The 17,127-nt window shown below is 40.7% G+C and overlaps 1 protein-coding gene across 2 annotated transcripts in view; it reads left to right on the top strand.

Moving 5' to 3' along the window:
- Window positions 1-3,036: 3,036 nt before the first annotated feature.
- The window catches only part of ACOT12 (acyl-CoA thioesterase 12), a 49,990-nt gene continuing 35,899 nt past the window's right edge, over window positions 3,037-17,127 (top strand). Inside the window, exons 1-3 of one of the 2 annotated variants that reach the window (XM_059175377.1) lie at window positions 3,037-3,514; window positions 11,298-11,367; window positions 16,854-16,914. In XM_059175377.1, the coding sequence (XP_059031360.1) occupies window positions 3,388-3,514; window positions 11,298-11,367; window positions 16,854-16,914 (258 nt within the window). In that variant the 5' untranslated portion in view covers window positions 3,037-3,387. The remainder of the gene's footprint in view (window positions 3,515-11,297; window positions 11,368-16,853; window positions 16,915-17,127) is intronic. The other variant, XM_059175376.1, reaches the window with a different exon arrangement.

Genomic DNA, 17,127 nt, shown 5'->3' with positions numbered 1-17,127 from the left:
GCAGAGGCTTTAACCCACTGAGCCACCCAGGTGCCCCGAGTCTGCATTTCTAACAAGCTCTCAGTCAGTGCCTTTGCTGCTGGTCTGGGGACCATACTTGGATTCCCCTACCAGTGCTCTCTGCACTTTTCCCCCAAACAAACTGTTTTCACATTTCTTTTTGGAGGGTGTGCTCTGGGAAAATTACCTTTTTCTATCTCCCTTCTTGGTGTTTTGTGTTGTTTTCAGTCTTCTATAAGCCTGACCACTACCTTGCAATGTGACCTAGGGCAAACATTTCATTTCCTCATCTCCAGAATGAGAGGGTCAGACTGTCTAGTTTCCTTCCCACGCCAACATCCTAAAGAAGTTCTCATTATTCTAGTGATTATCATACTTTCCACACTCCTCCCGATCTGCTTTCCTGCTCTTGTGCATGACCTTTAAAAAATCAAGCTGGCTTCACATTCTGCTCATCTTCAAAAGATGTCTCTAAACAGAAATGGAAAATGGAAGCCTTTTCTTTAAACATAATAGCAAAAAATCCTTGACAGATAAAGGATACAGCAAATGTTCACACATGCAGATGACATTTTCATTGTGTGGGAGAAAAAGAGACCATTCACAAAAACATAAGAACAGTAGTTTCAGGCAGAGGCTGAAAATGAAAATCAGTGAGAAACCAACAAAAGATATGAAACCATAATCAAAGGACATCTAAAGAGGAGATAACACATAAGAAAACACAATAGTGAGTTTGTGAACTTGTCTGCTTTTGGATCAAACATCCCTACACATACATACGCAAATACAAGCTGTCCCCTTCCAGAGAGTCACTCTGGAGAGCTGCCTTCTCATACCTAGGCTTAAAACATTTTGAAATTCCTCTAGTTTAAAAGAAACCAAGTTAAAGAATATATACGTAATATTACCATTTTAGGCACCATTTTTTTTAAAATCCCAAATGAGAAAACCAACATAATGCAACCCCTATTTCTGGTAACAATAAATTTTCTAAAATATCAATAAATGAAGTTCAAACACGTAACCATCAGTTATTGCTGTGTAACATGTAATCTCCAAATCACAGGGCATTCAACGAGTGGCTCTGTCTCATGCATGAGTCTGCATGCCTGCTGGGTAGCTTAGCTTCTGGATGCAAATCTGCAGGTTGGCTGGGTGGTTCTGGAATAGGTGAATTCAGTATAGTACCTAGATGCTGCTAGAGAAAGCTTTCCAGGCATATCATCTTCCTGTGGCTGGGGTCACGTGTTGCTTCGGAGGACTAGGGTTGGAAGTGTTACCCTCTTACCTCCCCATGTTCCATTCCAAAGCAAGTCATGTGGCCTAGCCCAACATTAATGAATGCCCCCCATTACATTATTCGTGGACAGAATGAATACATGTTCAACAATACTCAAATCTGCCAAAAAATGGTATTCAGAATCCTAGAGGTGTTTTCCAAAGAGGGCTGATATAAATACTATTGCTGTTCTTGAAATAAGACTATAATTGCATGTAAGGACTGTATTAGAGGCAGGAGTTTTATTTTGTTTTGAAAAATCCTTTTTATGCTTCTATGCTTTTTATAAAAAACGAACTTAGTGTTTGCCTAACAGAGCATCCAAGTTTGATTTATGCTTGTATGGGACCGAAATCTACCCACAGAGTATTCTAAAAGTTGTTAAGTCCATGTTGCCGTCATTCTCTTTCATATAACCTTCAAAAGAAGCAGCAAGGGGCGCCTGGGTGGCTCAGTGGGTTAAGTGTCTGCTTTTGGCTCAGGTCGTGATTTCAGGGTCCTGGTATGGAGCCCCACATTGGGCTCTCTGCTCAGCAGGGAGCCTGCTTCCCCCCTGCTCTCTCTGCCTACTTGTGATCTCTGTCTGTCAAATAAATAAACAACAACCAAAAAATCTTAAAAAAAAAAAAATTTTTTTTTAAAGGAGAAGCAAAATGAGAAGAATCTCCATTCTGATATCTCTAGGCTGGGGCTTGGTAGGCTGCAGAGAGACAAAAGCTTGCTGGAGTCGATTAGGTTTTGTTGTAAGCTACTCTGGGCAGTCATGATCCCTGAGTTCAACCCAGATGATCCTATTCCCTTAGCTGCCGCTATGATGTCAGTGGCAGGTCTGACAGATGGAGTCGTCTCTCCAGGCTTCCCTCTCTTCACCTGTAAAAGCTCTCCCAGGGGCAGCCAGCCCTAACAATACAGGAACTGGGAATGTATTACATACTGGAGGTTTTCTGCTGTCACCATTTCCTTAATGAGAACTGCTTTGTAAAGTCACTGATTTCAGCTCTAGTAAGTGTAACAGCTTTTATGTGTTAAGAGCTAAGAATGAAAATTCTCATTTAATAGTTTATATTTTGTCTTCTGTAAAGATGAGAGTGTCTTGGGATTTGTTAGGATCATTAATAGTGAGGTGACAGTTTCTAATCTTAAATTCTCTAGATTAAAACCAAAAGATTGCCTTTCTCTGTCGAGTGACTCTAATGTGCTGGCAAACAGCAGTGTCTGTGTGTGTGTGTGTGTGTGTGTGTGTGTGTAAACCGCCCACAAAATTTAGCGTGTGTTTGGCAAAGGGGGTAATTTTGTAACAAAACGATAAATAACAAAGGATTTGGGGGAGCTATGATAACATCCTAAGAATCAAAAGGTGTATTTTGGGGGTGCCTGGGTGGTTCCGTGGGTTAAAGCCTCTGCCTTCAGCTCAGGTCATGATGCTGGGGTCCTGGGATCGAGCCCCCCATCGGGCTCTCTGCTCAGCGGGGAGCCTGCTTCCTCCTCTCTCTCTCTGCCTGCCTCTCTGCCTACTTGTGATCTCTATCTGTCAAATAAATAAATCTTAAAAAGAAAAAACAAAACAGGTGTATTTTGAACAAGGGCTTGAGAAGTGAGCGCCCACTCTACCTGTCCGTCAACAGCCAGGTGGGGGAAAGGGTAGTCCAATACTCAAAAGCCGGCTTCTAAAGCCAAAGTCCACATTCTCTGGACAGCTTTTAACTAATCAATCCTAAACCTCCCTCCGCAGTCTTGGGACGGGTGTTAACCTCACAGTTTACTTACCAAACACCTGGATCCGCTCAGCCAGGCACGTGCTAAGAGTTGCGTCCGTGACCTCATTTCATTCTTTCCACGGTCCTCTGTCATAACCACTGCTCACCTCCCCTCACAGTAACAAACTCGGACCGTTCCCAGCTTTGCCAACCTCGGTGACCCGGGAGTTGGCTGATATCCCTGGCACCCCAGATCCCAGCTCCCCGTGCACCTGGCGGCCAGCAGGGAGCGGGATTCGGGGCAGAAGGGGCAGGCGGCGCGGGTGCCCTGCGGGGCGGGGGCGGGCTCAGCGCGGACAGAACCTGCGGGACGCCGGCGGCGCGGGGGGCTTCGCTGTGGGCTGGGCCATGGAGCGCCCGGCGCCCGGGGAGGTGCGCATGAGCCAGGCCATCCGGCCCGCGCACGCGAACTCGCGCGGGGAGCTGAGCGCGGGGCAGCTGCTCAAGTGGATCGACGCCACTGCCTGCCTGGCGGGTAGGGGGCTGCCGGGGGGTGGTGCTGTGGGGCTGGAAGGGGAGCGCGAGAGGCCGGGAGGCCCGGGGGCGGGGGGGAGGTGGCGGGGGGGGGGGTGCCCGGCGCCCCTGCGGTGGTGGGTGCGGGGCGGCTCGAAGTGGTAGGGGGTGTCCGGGAACTGGCGCGCGGGCTTGGCTGTGGGGATGTGGGGTGGCGGGAGATCCCCAGGCCCGGGCGCCGGCCGACCCACCCCAGTGAGGGGCCCACGCTCGAGCCCCAGCCCGCACCACAGTTGCTGGAGCCGGGATTCTTTTTTTTTTTTTTTTTTTTTTTAAATTTCTTTTCAGCATAACAGTATTCACTGTTTTTGCACCACACCCAGTGCTCTATGCAATCCGTGCCCTCTCCAATACCTACCACCTGGTTCCCCCAACCCCCCCCCCCCCGCCCCTTCAAAACCCTCAGATTGTTTTTCAGAGTCCATAGTCTCTCATGGTTCACCTCCCCTTCCAATTTACCCCAACCCCCTTCTCTCTAACTCCCCATGTCCTCCATGCTTTTCGTTATGCTCCACAAATAAGTGAAACCATATGATAATTGACTCTCTCTGCTTGACTTATTTCACTCAGCATAATCTCCTCCAGTCCTGTCCATGTTGCTACAAAAGTTGAGTATTCTTGAGGAGAGAGAAGGAAGGAGAAGGTCTTTACAGTTGTGAGCCTGGGGCAGCGGGGAACTTGAAGGACTGAGCTAGTGCATCCAACATGAGAATGACCCAGACCAGTGATTCTCAAACATTTTAGCCTTAGAACTACTTTACTCCAATATATAAGTGAGGACCCAGAGAGCTTTTGTTTATGTGGGTTACTTTTTTTGATGTTGACTATAATTTAATTCATGTAAAAAGAACAAGAATAAGCCCATGACATACTTTTGTTGAAAAAAAAAAAAAACCACCCTACATTTTCAACAATGATGAAAATATACCTAGAGGCATGGTACTGCCTCTAAGTGGTACTGGTTTACGTTTCTGCACCTCTCTTTAATGTCTGCTTTGAGAGGAGACTACTCACTTCTCATACTGGCTGCTGCATTCAGTTTGTGGCTACCACACCTTTATTTAAGCCTTGTCTCAGGACATTTGCACCTGCTTCTTATTTTACTATTATGCTCTTCTTTTGGCCCTTTTTTGTCATTATATCTCAGCTTAAATATCCTTTCCCCAGAGAGGTCTTTCTTGGCCACCTGCTTACATTTGTACCCTTTAAGCAGTTTGATCACAACGCCCCCTTTTTTCCCTTCATGCCACTTAGCAAAATCTGTAATTATTTTGTGTATGGATCTGTTGTTCACCTCTTTATTTCTTGCCTGGCTAATTAGCATGTGAACTGAAGCTAGTTCTCCAGTGCTTAGTAAGCTCTAAATAAAAACCTGCTTTTATGGATGGGTAGGTGGGTGACGGATGGGTCCAGACCTTGGAATCTCATTTCTAAAATGAAGTCAGACTTTGCATATGGCACTTAACAGACTCAGCAAATGTACATTTTGAAGGAAAATATGTTAGGATAAACTACTAGAGCTGGAAGGAACTTAAAATCATTATCTTAGGACTCTTATTTTACAGAGGACAAAAGTAAAGCACAGATGATTACAGAACCCTGCTTTTCTCACCGAGCATCAATAGGGTTTGTAATCCCCCGTGTGTAAACCACCCACAAAATTCAGTCACATATTTATGCCAATCTGCTTGTTTGTTTTCTGTTTGTTGATAGGTCTGTTTGGTTTCTGTCTTAACAGTTTTTATCAGTATTTGAGGTCGATTATAATTACATAAATAATGGAAGCATGAATATAAAATTAATTCACATCTAAGAGAAGTGTAAAAGTCATTGAGGTTGCTAATAATAATGATGCCTTTTGCCAAGGCAACTGAATATATTATGTGAATCTTGCAGTGACTTTTAGTTATCTCACTTAGTGCCTCTGTCCTGTAAAGGATAAACAGTTGGCCTCCTGCACTGCCACAAAAATTTCTTGGGAAATCCAGACCACAGATTGATTCAATTGATAACCAGTTAACTCTGATAACCAGATAACTCTGGATGAATGTTGTAGATTACTAACAATACAACATTAAAGAAACCTTTAATATACCATTGGTTTGGACACATGGAGATAACCTGTGTTCACCACCCCATGGTGAGAAGCACCACATAAGCAAGAGACATCATTTAGCCAAGGTGTAACAGAATCTGTGGCCGAGAAATGTTGCACCATAGTGCTTTCCTTTATATAATAAGGATAAAGCAAAAACTTCTTTTCCTGGCATTTTCCTGGCCAGAGTTCCTTATTGACCAACACTTTTTTACAGCCACTTACTATGATAAATAGTGATCATATAGTCATAACCCTCAAGGCACAGCCATGACTCCCAGGCACTGCTAGACTCCAAAATATCTTCTCAGTATTTTCAGAAAGATTTAATATGTTCACTATTATTTTGGCATTAAATCTCATTTCTGTCAGTAGCCCCATTTTTCTAGTTCCTTAAACCTAGAGGACTAACGTCATATCTGAGGCATCCTCCACCTTCCATATCCACTTCTTATTTTGAAATGCCACAGACTCTTATTTCCTTCTGTTTCATTTCTGAATCTTTCCCAGGATTTACTCTCTCAGGAGTGGCATGCAAGCCATCCAGTTGGGCAGGTGAGAAATCTAGGAGTCATCCATTCTTGATATCTCTCTCTACCTGGCTTTCCCCCCTACACATTCAACCCATGAGCCAAGTCCTGTCAATGTTACCTTCAAGGAATCACTCAAACCCACCCATTTTGCTATGCTCCCATTACCACCGCCCAGGCCAAGCTACCATTATCCTTCATGTGAACTTCAGCAATGACTTCTAAATTGATCTTCTCCGTTCATTCTTGTTTCCTCTCCACCCCACATCTGAAGTTCTTGAAGGTGCTAATCTGATCGTATCATACCTTGTTAATCTTCCCCGTTGTCTTCCTTATTAAAGGCTGTAATTATCTAGCATGGGAAGTATCTCCTATCAGAAAAAAAAGTTACATAGGTAACAACTATAAACTCTGGAAAAAATCATTGAATAAAAGCTACTTTTGGCAACTAACAAGTGAACAAAAGCAGATGTAGAAATTTGGAAGTCAACACTTAGAAGAAGAGAATGGTACTATCTAACTTTGTTTCATTTTTTTTTTTTTTAATGACTTTAAGCCTGAAGAAAGACTCCATTTCATTGCCAACTAAATTTCTGATGGAAAACCTACAGACTTGCTTATTTGAAGATCCAGAGGATTTGGGGGAAACACAGCTACTGAAATGTGAGGAGGAAATTTCAAGAAAGGAGTGAACCAGAGAGGCAGCACCCTAAAATCTATGTTTTTTTCTCAAATCTCTGGTGAACCTTGAATTATATATGCATAAGAGAAACTCCAACCTTCCTAGATAATGCCAAAAGAACTAAAAAGGGCTATCCCAATCTCTAGGAAGACAAGAGTTTTATAGTTTGAGTTTAGTTAACTGCTTACTTGGGAAAAAAAAAACAACAAACCAGTACTGCTCAGAGGAACATGTATGAATCCATGATTTATACAGTGTATCACTCCTAATGGCTATGATACAGTCCAAACTTACTTGATATACAAAGAGACAGGAAAATATGATGCATTCTTTTTTCTTTTAAGATTTTATTTATTTATTTAACAGAGAGAGATCACAAGTAGACAGAGAGGCAGCCAGAGTGAGAGGAGGGAAGCAGCCTTGCCGCTGAGCAGAGAGCCCGATGTGGGGCTCAATCCCAGGACCTTGGGATCATGGCCTGAGCTGAAGGCAGAGTCTTTAATCCACTGAGCCACACAGGCACCCCAATATGATGCATTCTTAAGTGAAAAGATAATGGAGATCAATCTCTAGATGACCCATGCGCTAGAATTTAGGCTTCTGGGGTTATGTAGCAGCTATTGTAACTGTGCTTGAAGATGTAATAAAAATTATGGTCTAAAGAATGAAAAGATAGTAGTAGAGAAATGGAAACGAAAAAAAGAACCAAGGGGCACTTGGGTGTAACATGCTTGTCATTGGGGCCCCAAAAAAGAGGAGAAAAATATGAAGCATAAAACAAATATTTAAAGAAATAATAGCTGAAAATTTCCCACATGTGTTGAAAGACATACATTTACAGATTGAAGAAGATCACAGGCTACCAAGCAAGATGAATACTAAAAAACTCACATCTGAGTACATCACAGGCAAACTATGATGAAAAGAAAATCTTGAAAGCAGGCAGAGAAAAACACTATGCTATACCTAGGAGAATGACGCTTAGAATTACTTCTGACATTATCAGAAACATTGGAGTCCAGAAGAGGTTGGAACAATATCTTTAATAATAATTATAAAAGTGTCAACCAAGAACTTCAAGGCCCTGTGCATAGTCTATTCTCAACCAACCCTTCAGCTCTCCTTCTTGCTTTCTGCATTTTTCCCCAAAGATTTTATTATTTATTAGAGTGCATGCTCAAGTGGGGAGAGAGAAGGACAGAGGGAGAGGGAAAGAGAGACTCTCAAGAGACTCCATGATGATTGTGGAGCCCAAGTCAGGGCTCAATCTCATGACCCTGAGATTATGACCTGTGTTGAAATCAAGAGTCAGGTGCTTAACCAACTGAGCCACCCAGGCACCCCTCTTGCTTTCTGCATTTTATCTTCAAAGACTTTAATCAGGATCTTTGTATATGGTATTCCCTCTGCTCATTGTGTTCACCTTTTTTCTGTTCTTCCTCCCCAACACATCTATTTCCGTCTTAATCATCTTTCAGATCTCTGCTGAAGCATCCCCTCCAGGTGCATCTTCCTGACATCCCATCTATGCCCGGTTTCTCTGTTACGACTCCCATAAAAACTATGTTTTCCTCAGGGCACTTAATTCATTTTGTTATTACTTGTTCATTTTATTAATCCCTGGCTTCTCCACTAGACTCTGAGAACAGAGATCATGGCTGTTATATATTGCCAGCCCCTTACATAGATGCTAGCATATCATGGATCTTTAGTCAACATTTGTTAAAGGAATGAATGAAAGGAGATACCACCACTTTAATCAATCATCATCTCATACCTGATCACAACCATTTAGCTAGTCTGCTACTATTCCCAGCTTGTCTCAGCTTCTCCACAAAATCAGTAATAGCTTTAGAGTTTCTCCACTTTTATTGGTGAAGAAGGACAGTCATTGTATGGAGGAGAGTCAAAATCAAAAATCAAGAGCAAGTTCGTCCTATTGAACTTATAGATGAGACACTTGTAAACAAAATAAAAGAACTGCATAGAAACCCACGTAAAAATTGTGGTCCTATGTTGGTTCCCCATAGTTTTGTTTTCTGTTTTTAATTTAATGACCCTTAAAAGTCTATAGTGTAAACTGTAAATTGAGCCTCTGAAACCCATATCTAGCTAAGCACTTCTCTGAAGAGTGTTCCTTGACTGCTCTTTTCTGAGAGTTCCTATTGCTTCTGTAGTCAAATCTACTATGTAGAAGAATGGAGTTGATATTTCTAAGCCTAAATTTCCTCATTTGTAAAGGTAAACTAAAAATGGTACCAACCTCATGTAATTGACATCCATAAATACACAACTCAGTGCCTGGTCAATAATACATGTTTGATAAATGGTAACTATTATTATGATAATGTTTGTTCATGATCCCAATCTAGTTTAATGCTATATATTATATGTATATAACATAAATTATAATATGACATATAAATTATATATAGTGCTATATATAGTGACAAAATTTGTATTTATATATATATATTCACTATATATAGTGACAAAATATGTATTTATATATATATATATATAATAGATGCTTGATATATATAATAAAAATTTAGCCTTGCTGATTATTGCCCTTTAGTTATCATTTAAATCTTTCAAAATTGGTCACTTAGATTGACATATGTGGTAATGGTTTCTTAACAAGAATAGTTTCGAAGAACATCCTGTTCTTCTTCTTTAGAAGAAGGAACATCCTGTTCCTTCATGTCAGGTAAGTGGGATGAATGTCCTTTAGGTACTCCTTAGTTTATGTTTTATAGCACATATTTGCAAGGTTCCAGTAGTTCTCTGAAAATCTTAAGCTCCAAAAGGGCACCAGCTATGGCCGGCTCTCTAATTGCCCCCAAGTAGACTTGGTAAGAGATGGGACCGACTCAGCTCAGTATCTGGAAATCAATAAGGATTTAATCATTAAGGACTTCATTCCTGTTAAATCAGGAATTTAACAGGTGTTTGATACACTGAATTCAGTTGAGCCCAAGTTGAGTATTTCTGAAGTCTGATACTTTTACATTCCCTTCCTCTCACTGAACTTAATAGCTGGGAATCCAATCTTCCGTTCTCCATCCCTCATACACAGAGTGCTGCTATGGTTACCTTTTGATAACTCAGTTTGCATTATGTGCATGTTTGGAAAAACAGTTTCTTATTTCCAACTGGTAAAACCAAAATTCCAGTTTTCTGCAAATGACATTATATGACAGAGTGTCCTAAATACCTGCTTTCTGGAGTATTTTCTTGCCTCTTTTTATCTCGCATGGTCAGGTATTACTGCAGTTAAAGTATCCACATGAAGAAGACAATGTCCACGCAATTTACCATCTCTTCCATCTCTTCCATCATGTGGAAGCAGGAGTGATGTCTCCAAAATTGGGGTTAGAAGTTCCTAAAAAGCCAGCACAATCTCTTTGGATTTTAACTATTCATCAAAATCAGATTCTGGCCGAAGCACATGTCCACATTTTTCCTGAAGAGAATAAGTTCTGGCTTTTTTTTATATATAAAAAAAAACAAAATTGGGAGCCCGGGTGGCTCAGTTGGTTAAGCCACTGCCTTCAGCTCAGGTCATGATCCCAGGGTCCTGGGATTGAGTCCTGCATCAGGCTCCTTACTTGGCAGGGAGCCTGCTTCTCTCTCTGCCTCTGCCTGCCACTCTCCCTGCTTGTGTGCTCGCTCACTTGCTCTCTCTCTCTCTGACAATTAAATAATAAAATCTTTAAAAAAACATAAAACAAAATCAATAATCCAAAAAACCCCACTTTAACAGATTAAATGCAGACATGGAATATGGACATAGCTAGGGTTTCTTCCTTAATCTCTTTCCACCCTATTTAATACTGTCCTCTCCAACATAATTAATACATACTGAATTTGATAATAATGAACAATAAACATTGACTAAATACCTCGTATGTGCCGAGTATTTCTCTGACACCCAGAGAAGCTGCTCTCTGATTTGGAGTATGATTTCAGGATCTCCATACTGTTCAGTGCTTATACATGTTAACTGGTCAAAATATAAGCAGCTTCTGGTTATGTGGGATAATGGATACAGCTTTAATGCATTGTTTTTAAAACAAAAGGAGGGTAGTATCTGTCAAAATATTTGAAGTTGGCACCAACGAACTAAAATTACTATTTTAATCGCTAGATATACTAGGTATCGGTATTGAATTTCAAATCAAAGACGGTGTAAGTTAAAACTTAGAAGAAAGTACAGTCATTTCAATGCAATAGAAACACAACTTAAGAGCTGAAGAACTGTTACTGACCCAGGTCTCCCCCAAGTGTGTACTCCCCCAAGTACCCAGAGTGGTACTTAACCTGAACCAGAGATGAGCTACTAGAATAAGTCCATTTAGTTTTTATTTCTTTTCCCTTGTGCTGAAATGTTTAAACGTAACTATTGATGCAGCCCATTTTCATCTGTTTTTTGAAGCTGAAAAACATGCCGGGGTTTCCTGTGTTACAGCCTCAGTGGATGACATACAGTTTGAGGAGATGGCAAGGTAGGTGGCATCACTCTACCACACCTGTCTCCCACCCTTATTGGCTCGTTTACAACATATATTTGTGGCACCTGTGCTCATTTATTTGGCGTCAGTGGTCCAGTAACAGTTGACCTCGTGTAAATCAGTGGAATAGTAATTGCAGGAACTACTTTTAGTAAAGACTTTTAAGTATAAATTCACAGTCCTGATTTCGTGGAGAAATAGCTCTCTACAAAAATACATTCTGGTTTGAGACAGAGCAGGATTTCCGAAAGCTGCCTCGTAATGGCTTTTTCCTTGACTAGAAGAATAATTAATGATAATAAGCAGGTCTGTGATGGTGAATTTCATCATTAGGTTGTTGGTAAACATTGATTCATCTTGAGTACAGATGTTAAATTAGGAAGAACATATTATGTGAGGGAGCTTGTATGTGCTTTACCATCTCTTACTGCAGAAAATTTCAAGATTAACGAAGGTTTCAAACATACACGGAAGTAGAGATTGGAATAGTGAATCCCCACGGACCATCACCCAACTACAACAATGACCAACTGAGGGACACTCTTGTTTTATTAGCTTCCCCCCCTCCCCCACGCACCTGAATGACTTTGAAGGAAATCTCAGGCATCATCTGTAAATATTTCATTATATATTTCTATATGATAAGAGCTCTTTTAGGAAACATAATAACGTAATCACAGCACCATTAACAGAAATCGATATTCCCAGTGGTCTCCAAAAATGTTTTTTTTTTAATTAAACAATTGATTTCTTGAATCACGATTCAGTATGGTTGATAAGCCTTTTCACATAACATTTTCTCTTCTTTCATTTCCCTTAGTTTATTTATTAAAGAAACCTGGTAATTTGTCCTAGAGAGTTTACCACATTTTGTATTTGCTCATTGTATCCCCGTTTAAGATGTTCACCCATTCTTTGTATTTCTTGTAAAATGATAGTTACGTCTAAAAATTGATTTGATGAAGTTTTGATGTTTTGGTAAAGCCATTTCTTATCAAGAGCACATAATGTCTGATGAGTGTTACCTAGAACATTATTTCATTAGTTACTGATACAATGGTGATATGCCAACCCTATCATTTAGTCTTCATTTATTTTCTCAAATATTTGCTTAGAGAGACCATTTGTCTCATTAATTACTTGGCTATCCTTAAGCAAAGTTTGTCCGGGAAAGACAGGCGTAATTCTTTTCCTTTATATAATATCATCATAAGCTCATGGACTTTAACATAGTTGATACATTTCAGTTTGGGTGTGGTTATTCTTATGGATACTCAAATTGCCTTGTCTTTGAAGAGTGGGAGCTTCTTCAATCTGGTTCCTAAGTTCTTTGGACATAACCCCAAAGTTAGAAGTATTCAGTAACTCCTTTACTTTCTGGTTTGACAGGGTGGGCTCACCTTTTACAAAACTTAGAGTCGTACATTTCTTCAAAAAAAATAGTAAAAAAAAAAAAAAAAGTAAGTAGAGATCACAATGTGGGCAGAAAATGTACTCATTTATAAAGGGTTGGTCAGTATTTCTAGGTTTTTTCCAGGGGACAGAATTAAGAATGATTTGTTTTTCAAAGGGTTTATTCTAATACCTGTAATAAATTGGATTGTATGGTTTTACTTAATTTCTTGGATTTTATGTTTGTATCTCTGTTTTTTGTTTTTGTTTTTCCCTGAATATCTTGATCCTTGAAGGCATGAACATAACTAACAAGGAAAAGGAAGAGAGAAGGCTATCTGTTTCTCGTCTTGGGTGGTTCTCAAAGACCATGGGGGTAGTTGCCACGGTTTTCAAGCCCTGAATAGTCTTGTCCAGTGAGATGCTCAGTCTGTCTCTCCAGGCTTACTCTTACATTTATCTATTTGACATTTATTTATTTAGAGACAAACAAAATTAAGTTTAATAAAATCACGTGCATGAAGAAATTATTTCTTCAAAACTGACACAGAAGAAATATTTGGCTTGAATTAGAATCACAGACATGGCAAGACCTTTATAGATCAGCCCAACCTTCTTTTTTGTACCAAGGAGAAACTGAGGCATAATGCTCTGAGAAAACTAGGGGATTGAGGGTGCTTTGACCTGGATCTTCTTAAGCTTAATCCAGTGCTTTCCCTGACCCACTTCTGTGGGGTTTTTTTGAATACTTTTTAAATTTTTATTGAACACTTCCCAGTGGTTCTCAGAGGCACTGGAGTGTCACTGTTAGATCTCTGGACATTCTAGAGTCTTATAAAAGCAGATAAAGTTCCAATGACTAAGCTCACACACTAGCAATGGGATTTTTCCCTAAGGAGAAAAAAATTACATGGGTTTGTATCTCGATAAAATTACAATTACTATGAATCCAAACTTGTTTAAGACTAGATAGAAGCACCATTATTAAATTTAGGAATGCCAATGGTGTATTGTGATAAAATATCTATTATATATTTTCCAAACTTAAATTCTATAAACTAGACTTAACTAATGACCTCATTAGTGAAATGTGGGTTGCCATTTTGCTCCATTTTGCACAATTTTATGTTTCTGTAATCAGAAAGGATTTGTGGCCACTAACATCATGGAAAGGGGCCTTTTTTTTCTTAAAAAAAAAACATAGGACCTGAACCATAAAAAGAGAGAAGTGAAAGCTACATATAGAAAACCATATAATTTGGTTACCCAATTTAAAAATATCCAATATTTTTAAAATTCTCAGATATTTATTGCCTATACAAAAAGTACTACTCTGTCCTCCGTAGGATATATGAATGATTATGGTACAATTTTGGAGTATAGCAGTCCCTAAGCCTGGTGAGAGGCAGACAGATACATAATCATCAGAATAGAAAGCATGACAGGATGCAGGCCTAGAGTGAAATAGAAACTCCATTTTCTGGGGTAGTTTAAAAAGGTGCATGTTTTGGCTGTAGAATCAATGAGAGGGGTGGCATTTAATGTGTGCCTCAAACGAGGTATAGATTTTCATCTGGTGAATAGGAGATGGACTTCCCATAATGAGGTATGTGCAAGAATCCAAGCATGAGGCTGAGAAGGAGCAGAAAGTGCTCGGGAAGAGCCTGGTCTACAGAGAGGTGAGGCTCCAGCAAGAGACTGGGGCCAGATAACAGAAGACCTTGAATGCCATGCTGTGCAACTGGTTTTCTTGAGTTGAAATTCTGGTCATTCCATCCACCTGACATTCAGCACTGAGAGTTTCATTTGGTGGACAACCAGATTCTTTGGAATTCCCTTACCTTTATTTATTTTTATTTTTTAAAAAAGAGTTATTTGTGTGAGAGAGAGACAGAGACACCACACGAGGGAAGGGCAGAGGAGGGAGAAGGAGAGAGAGAATCCCAAGCAAACTCCCCACTGAGCATGGGGTTCCACACGGGGCTCAAAAAGGGGTTCGACCCCATGACCTTGAGTTCATGACCTGAGCTGAAACCAAGAGTCAGACCCTCAACCGACTGAGCCACCCAGGTGCCCCTGGAATTTCCCTACTTTTAAAGGCAGGACAGTGCTCACAGAAGAGACAAAAGTGGCCTGTGCTTCCCCCTCTTCAACTGTGACTGACAGGCATAAAATTTTAGTAGTTGATGAGTACAAAGTACTGTTGTAGCTTTGGAGAGGGACTCTAACTCTGCCTGGCACTATTACTGTGAATCTGTCCTAGAAAGTTGACTGAACAGAGCTAGGAAGGTTACAAGGAAGATATACAAGGGAAAAAACAAAATTGATTTGGGTTTGTGTGTGCTCCATGTGAGGATTAAGATAAATTGGGTGGTGTGTGTGGAGGTAGCTAACACTGAGACTAGTAGAGCCTCCATGACTATTAGTAGAATCTGTTGAGAAAAATTTGGAAATAGGGCTCTGAGTTTCAAGAATGAGGTCCTGGCTAAAGATGTAGGTTTGAGAATCATTTGTATAAAGATGACAGGATCATGGACAAGACCAAGGTCTTCTAGAGAGAAAGTGAAGTGAGAATAGGACAAAGGACAGAAATTTAGGAGATGTCTACACTGAAGGGATGGGTTAAGGAAGAGAAATCAGTGAAGGAAACCGAGATAGAAAAGAGAACACTGTTTTGGAATGCAAGGGAAGAGAAAGCTTCCTGAAGAAAGGCATTAAATGAGGTGAGATGTTGGATTTAGCTGTTAGGAAGTGACTGTGGAAGGATCAGAAGTGAGATGTGGAGGCAATAGCCAGATTTGAGGGGCTGACAAGTGAGTGGGAAATGAAGCCCTCACACTTCGGCCCCTAGAAAAATCATCTTCTTTGAAGACCCATCTCAAATGTCACCTCTCCTTTGACTCCTTTCCCAAGTTTTGTATCCCAAGATACAAAAGCATCTATAAGAAGAGGCTAATTCATGAATTAGCCTCTTCTTAGCCTCTTCTTATAGATGCTTTTGTATTACTCGAGCCTTTCTTTTTCAAGAAGTTTCATAGCATTGCCCTTCATCTGTCTATGGACTGTGTCCCAGGTGAAGACTGGTCTCCTTGTGGTCAGCAACCTTATCTTGCTCACCACTGTATCCTGAGGTCTTAGCTCAGTGCCAGGACTAGTTGTAACTCAGTAAACATTTCCTAAATGCATGAGTTAGAAAAAGAAAGCAGTATTTTAGGAGAAGAGAAAAGATGGTGAGATAAAATAGGTTTGAGAGAAAGATGTTTAGAAAGAAGCAGCCTTGAGCATTTTCATAGACTGTTAAGAAGTCAGGGAAGGGGCAGAGATTGAGGAAAAGAGAAGAGAGCTAAGCCGGTGGTGGGAGGAAGGACGGATCATGAGGGGGTGGGTCAAGGGCACAGGTACAGAAAGCGGTCTGGAAGAGACCTGGCTTTCTTCCTCTGAAACAGAAGAGTAAGAAGAAAATGGAGAGTGTAGTTTAACTTTGAAAGCAAGGGGGAAACATTGAGCAGGCTTACAGTGGGTGGACCCTTAAGGTAAAGGGGACAGGAGGTAACTGGGGAGCCAGAACCCAAAAGGTCTGAAACAGTTTCAGATGGTATGACCAGGAGTCCTATAGTCGTGGAGAGCGAATGGATCCTCCGGCCGTCCTGAGAGTCCGTGTAAACCTGGTGAAGCTGATCCGTTGGCCGCTTGCTCATTTGTATCCCATTTATTTGTGAACAAACATTTAAAAATAAGTATCATTGTACAGGTTGGCTTGTGTGTTTGTTTTAACTTCTCTCAAGGAAACAGCTGTGATATAATCCAAGTATCTGTTGCAGATTTTGGAAGTCGTTTTGCGCACCGTTTTGCAAAGGCCCTTTTCTGTTTGAATAGAAGTAGTCAGCGAACACACAGGTGGCTTACAGTGACTGGCGTCTGTTTTTACAGCTGCCTCTTTCTGTTATCATTAACCCGAGGTTTCATGTATGAACATTATCAGCATGACACAGGGGACTGCTCTATGGCACGTCCATTTAGGTGAATCATTTAAGTCTGAGATGAGCTGTGCTAGGATTACACAAGTCCCTCCTTCTCTTTTTAACTAGAGTTGGACAAGTTATAACCATCAAAGCAAAAGTTACCAGAGCTTTCAGCACAAGCATGGAGGTAAGTGACCTCATTTCTCCTGACTATGGGTGCCCATCTCTTCAGAGGACAGAGGAGGAGTTCTGGAATAATTTGGAGTGAGATTCTGAATTTCAGAAGGTCCTTGAATCTGTGGTCAGGTTTATAGGTAAGTAATAAGGGCCTTGTGTTTCCCAGTCGACTCTGCTACCAAAATTCAGTGTGATGCCATGCACTATTTGCACGAGAAGGGTA

This window comes from Mustela lutreola, chromosome 5 (genome assembly GCF_030435805.1).
Source record: "Mustela lutreola isolate mMusLut2 chromosome 5, mMusLut2.pri, whole genome shotgun sequence".
Classification (NCBI taxonomy): Eukaryota; Metazoa; Chordata; class Mammalia; order Carnivora; family Mustelidae; genus Mustela; species Mustela lutreola.
Note: the sequence above shows the minus strand (reverse complement) of the source record. Positions and strands in the feature narration are given on the sequence as shown.